At 68.3% G+C, this 4,521-nt stretch overlaps 3 protein-coding genes across 3 annotated transcripts in view; all 3 read left to right on the forward strand.

Moving 5' to 3' along the window:
* The window catches only part of NAGLU (N-acetyl-alpha-glucosaminidase), a 4,706-nt gene extending 3,404 nt beyond the window's left edge, over positions 1 to 1,302 (forward strand). Inside the window, exon 6 of the mRNA XM_009283293.1 lies at positions 86 to 1,302. Coding sequence (XP_009281568.1) covers positions 86 to 1,302 — 1,217 coding nt within the window. The remainder of the gene's footprint in view (positions 1 to 85) is intronic.
* A 1,245-nt stretch (positions 1,303 to 2,547) lies between these two features.
* HSD17B1 (hydroxysteroid 17-beta dehydrogenase 1) lies at positions 2,548 to 4,250 on the forward strand. The gene is made up of 6 exons (XM_009282820.1): positions 2,548 to 2,644; positions 2,810 to 2,971; positions 3,274 to 3,453; positions 3,551 to 3,644; positions 3,777 to 3,960; positions 4,080 to 4,250. The coding sequence occupies exons 1-6, from the start codon at positions 2,548 to 2,550 to the stop codon at positions 4,248 to 4,250; spliced, it is 888 nt and encodes a 295-aa protein (XP_009281095.1).
* A 14-nt stretch (positions 4,251 to 4,264) lies between these two features.
* The window catches only part of COASY (Coenzyme A synthase), a 5,851-nt gene continuing 5,594 nt past the window's right edge, over positions 4,265 to 4,521 (forward strand). Inside the window, exon 1 of the mRNA XM_009283306.1 lies at positions 4,265 to 4,307. Coding sequence (XP_009281581.1) covers positions 4,265 to 4,307 — 43 coding nt within the window. The remainder of the gene's footprint in view (positions 4,308 to 4,521) is intronic.

The following is a 4,521-nucleotide window of genomic DNA, read 5'->3' on the forward strand; positions in this document are numbered from 1 at the left end:
GACGCCAGCGGTGCCAGGAGCATGGCGGCTGTGCCAGTGGGGCCTGCCCAGAGGGGAGCCTCACCCCATCTACCTCTGTCCCCAGCCGACCCCGAGGCGCTGTGGCTGATGCAGGGCTGGCTCTTCCAGCACCAGCCGGACTTCTGGCAGCCAGCACAGGTGCGGGCCCTGCTGCGTGGCGTGCCCCTGGGTAGGATGATTGTTCTTGACCTCTTTGCCGAGTCCAAGCCTGTCTACCAGTGGACGGAGTCCTTCTATGGGCAGCCCTTTATCTGGTGCATGCTACACAACTTTGGGGGCAATCACGGCCTCTTCGGCACCGTGGAGGCCATCAACCACGGCCCCTTTGCGGCTCGCTGCTACCCCAACTCCACCATGGTGGGCACCGGCCTGGTGCCTGAGGGCATTGAGCAGAACGACATGGTGTACGAGCTGATGAACGAGCTGGGCTGGCGTCAGGAGCCCCTCGACCTCCCCAGCTGGGTGACCCGCTATGCCGAGCGCCGCTACGGCACCCCAAATGCCGCCGCGGCCAGTGCCTGGAGGCTGCTCCTCCGCAGCGTGTACAACTGCACCGGGGTCTGCGTCAACCACAACCACAGCCCACTGGTGCGCCGGCCCTCCCTGCGCATGGACACGGAGCTATGGTACAACGCCAGCGACGTGTACGAGGCCTGGCGCCTGCTGCTGAGTGCCGGTGCGGAGCTGGGCTCCAGCTCCACCTTCCGCTATGACCTGGTGGACGTCACGCGGCAGGCGGCTCAGCAGCTGGTGAGCGACTACTACCTGAGCATCCGCCGGGCCTTCCAGAGCCACGCGCTGCCAGAGCTGCTGACAGCTGGTGGCGTGCTGGTCTACGACCTGCTGCCGGAGCTGGACAGCCTCCTCTCCAGCCACAGCCTCTTCCTGCTGGGCCGCTGGCTGGAGAGCGCCCGCGCCGTGGCCACCAGCGACCAGGAGGCCGAGCAGTACGAGCTGAATGCCCGGAACCAGGTGACGCTCTGGGGGCCCGGTGGGAACATCCTGGACTATGCCAACAAGCAGCTGGGGGGGCTGGTGCTGGACTACTACGGCGTGCGCTGGAGCCTCTTCGTCTCTGCCCTGGTGGAGAGCCTCAACTCGGGCAGCCCCTTCCACCAGGACCAGTTCAACCAGGCTGTCTTCCAGGTGGAGAGAGGCTTTGTCTACAACAAGAAGCGCTACCCGGCTGTGCCAGTTGGGGACACGCTGGAGATCTCCAGGAAGCTGTTCCTCAAATACTACCCCAGCGCCCTGCAGCGCAGCCGGGCGGGGCCGGCGTGACTTTGGGCCGTGTCTCCGGAGCCTCCCCCGGGAGGGAGGGCAGAGATCCCGTGCCCTCCTGCCTCCAGGCTCCCACAGCTCCTGGCCTGACGGCTGTGTCCCAGCAATGCTGGAATGAAAGTGCGGAGCCCCGGTGGCCCCCAGCTGGCCTGGACCCGCCATTTCCCCTGCGTGGGCAGGACGCGCCCCAACGGGGGCTGGCAGCCAGATGCGGGACAGGCTCTGCCCCAGGGACCCATCCTGCGCCGTGCTCTGTGCTCAGCCCTGCTGGCCCCACCTGGCTGCCCTGAGCCTGTCCCCGGGAAAGCTGGGCTGCCTCAGGCATGAGCCCAGAGGCGAGGGCCCAGGGGAAGGGCTCTGCCGCTCCGGCACTTCCAGCTGGAAGCTCAGCGGGAGCTGGGACGGCACAGAGGGACAGGGCACACATGTCCCTGCCACGGGGCCCTGGCTGCCTGGCAGGGGCAGTAAGAGCGGAGAAGCAGTCAGGGAGATGGCAGCGGTGGGGAGGGCAGAGCAGCCCCTGCCCTGAAGGGAAGCAGGGAACCAGCCTCACCCCTGGTGTTGTCCTGGGCCTCCCTGTGATCGGGCGGCTGCCCGCCCCATGGATCCCAGTGCCTGCGGGGCCCCTGCTGCTGCACGGCCCTGGCCACGCTTAGTGCCTTTTGTGTCAAGAGACATTGCAGAGTTTTCTGTGGTGACGCTGGGGCCGTGCTCCCTGGGACAGGGTTTTCTGGGCCTTTTCCCCCCCCAGCTGGGGCTCAGGCAGAGCCTGGCCACGGTGCTGCCAGCCTGCGGAGCAATTAAAGGCCTGGCCACTGAGAGCTCTTTTCTCTCGTGTGTGTTCATCTCTGCCCAGTGCGGGACTTGTGTGAAACGGGGCAGGGGAGCGGCACTCGGCCCCTGAGCCTGCATAGCAGGAAAAACGCACTGCCAGATGTGTGCTGGCAGCTGGGGTGCCTGGCACGGCACGGCGCGGTTGAGGCTGGCCCCAGCTGGTGCCAACCCCCGGGGCTGCGGCTCCCCTTGTGCCCCAGAACCTCCTCCCATGGGGGGTGTCCCGGCTCCACCAGGTCTTTATCGCGGCAGCTGCGTGAGCATCAAGGCCCAGGGAGCCCAGAGCGTGGGCAGGGAGGCGGGTGGAGGGGCCTTGAGATAAGCCAGCAGACACAACACGGCATGGGGCGGGGGGACCCCACTCCCAGCCCTTTTAAACTGCGCGGCCCCCTCGGCCAGCACTGCCTGCCCATGGAGAAAACCACGGTGCTGATCACCGGCTGCTCCTCGGGCATCGGCCTGGGGCTGGCTGCGCACCTGGCGGCCGACGCCGCTCACAGGTTCAAAGGTAAAGGGGTGACGCTGCACTGGGGGGGCTGGCACCCCCGGGGGTCTCCCGAGCCAGGCCAGGCAGCACCTTGCCGAGGACAGCTGGTGCCCGGGGTGGGCTGGGGCTGGCGCCGCCTGGGCAGCTTGGCGGCACCGCTGCCTGTGGCCACGCTCTCTCCTCCAGTGTACGCTACCATGCGTGACCTGGCCAAGGGCGAGCGGCTGCTGGAGCGCCTAGGGGGCTGCTGCCCCGACACACTGGAGGTCCTGCAGCTCGACGTCACCGACCCGTGCTCACTGGCAGCTGCTGTGCAGCAAGTGCAGGGGCAGCGGCTGGATGTGCTGGGTATGGCTCTTCCCGGTGCCCCTACTGTCCCCGGGGTGGCTGGGGGGACCTCTCTGGGGTTGCTGACCTTCCCCAGGACACCGGGAGCAGATGGCAAATCATGGGATGTGACTGCAGTCCTGGGGCTGGGATGGGACGTGTTCAGCCAGGCAGGGGTGCAGGAGCTGGGCTTGGGGGTGCCGAGGGTCGCTGGCCCATCATCAGGGAAGGGCCCCCACGTTCCTATCTCCTGGCACCTCGACAGTGCCGGGGAGTGGGCAGGAGGGGTGTGGTGCCCAGCTCACCAGCACTGTGCCCAGCAGTCTGCAACGCAGGGGTGGGACTGATGGGCCCCCTAGAGACCTGCTCTGACCAAGCCATGAAGACCGTCTTTGATGTGAACCTCTTCGGGGCCATCCGCACCATCCAGGCATTCCTGCCCGCCATGAAGCGCCGCAGGGCTGGGCGGATCATCGTCTCCAGCAGTATCGGGGGTCTGCAAGGTGGGACCTGGCCCTGCTGCGGCGGGACCCCCGGCACTCTGTGGCATGGGGAGCCATGGGGATGGGACCCAGTGCTCAGGGTGTGGCTCTGCCCCAGGGCTGCCCTTCAATTCCGTGTACTGCGCCAGCAAGTTTGCGGTGGAGGGGCTGTGCGAGAGCCTGGCCATCGTCCTGCAGCCCTTCAACATCCAGTGAGTCCCGGCAGCACTGCGGGGGTCTGTGCTCCTGTTCCCCAGGCAGCAGGATGGAGGGATGCTGGGATGGGGGGTACCATGGTGGCTCACGCGCTCGCCTCAGAGCTGCTGGCCCGCTCCCTCCCGCAGCCTGACACTGGTGGAGTGCGGACCTGTCAACACCAGCTTCCTGGCCAACCTGCAGCGCCCAGACCCCGAGGGCAGCGAGCTGCAGGGCCTGGACACCGAGACGCGGGGCCTTTACCGCCGGTACCTGCAGCACTGCCAGAGCCTCTTCCGTGACGCGGCCCAGGAGGTGGAGGCGGTCCTGCAGGTCAGTCCCTGCAGGGTGGGGGGTGAAGGGGTCTGGGAGGGGTCCGTGCCTGGGGGTGGCCATGGGACCCCGGCCCCGTGGCTGTGCCAGGGATGGGTCTGACCCCTCTGCGGTGCCAGGTGTTTCTGGAAGCCATCGGCACCCCCTGCCCTCCCCTGCGCTGCGTCACCACCCAGCTCTTCGCCCCGCTCTTGCGCCTGAGGCTGGCCAGCCCCAACAGCTCCGCGTACGTCCAGGCCATGCACGATTTTGTGTTCGGCCACGGCGAGGCCGGCGGGGACCAGCCCTGAGCAGAGCCGCCGTGATGCCGGGGGAGTCGCACTGCAGTGCAGACCCCCGGCCCTGCGGTGTCCGTCCCGGCCGGGGGGGCTCGGTCCCACCGTGTCGCCAATAAAGCCCTTTGCAGCCGCACGGCTCCCGGCTCCATCCTTCTTGCCGCAGCCCCTCGCCGAGCAGCCCTGCCCAGGGGCTGCCGGGGGTTCAGCCCGGCCCCCGGGCCTCCCCCTGCCCCCGCTCCGGGGTCCCGCGCGGTTCCCCGGGATCCGGCCGCGCCCCGCGGGG

The sequence above is a fragment of the Aptenodytes forsteri genome, unplaced genomic scaffold (genome assembly GCF_000699145.1).
Source record: "Aptenodytes forsteri isolate BGI_AS27 unplaced genomic scaffold, ASM69914v1 Scaffold492, whole genome shotgun sequence".
NCBI lineage: Eukaryota > Metazoa > Chordata > Aves > Sphenisciformes > Spheniscidae > Aptenodytes > Aptenodytes forsteri.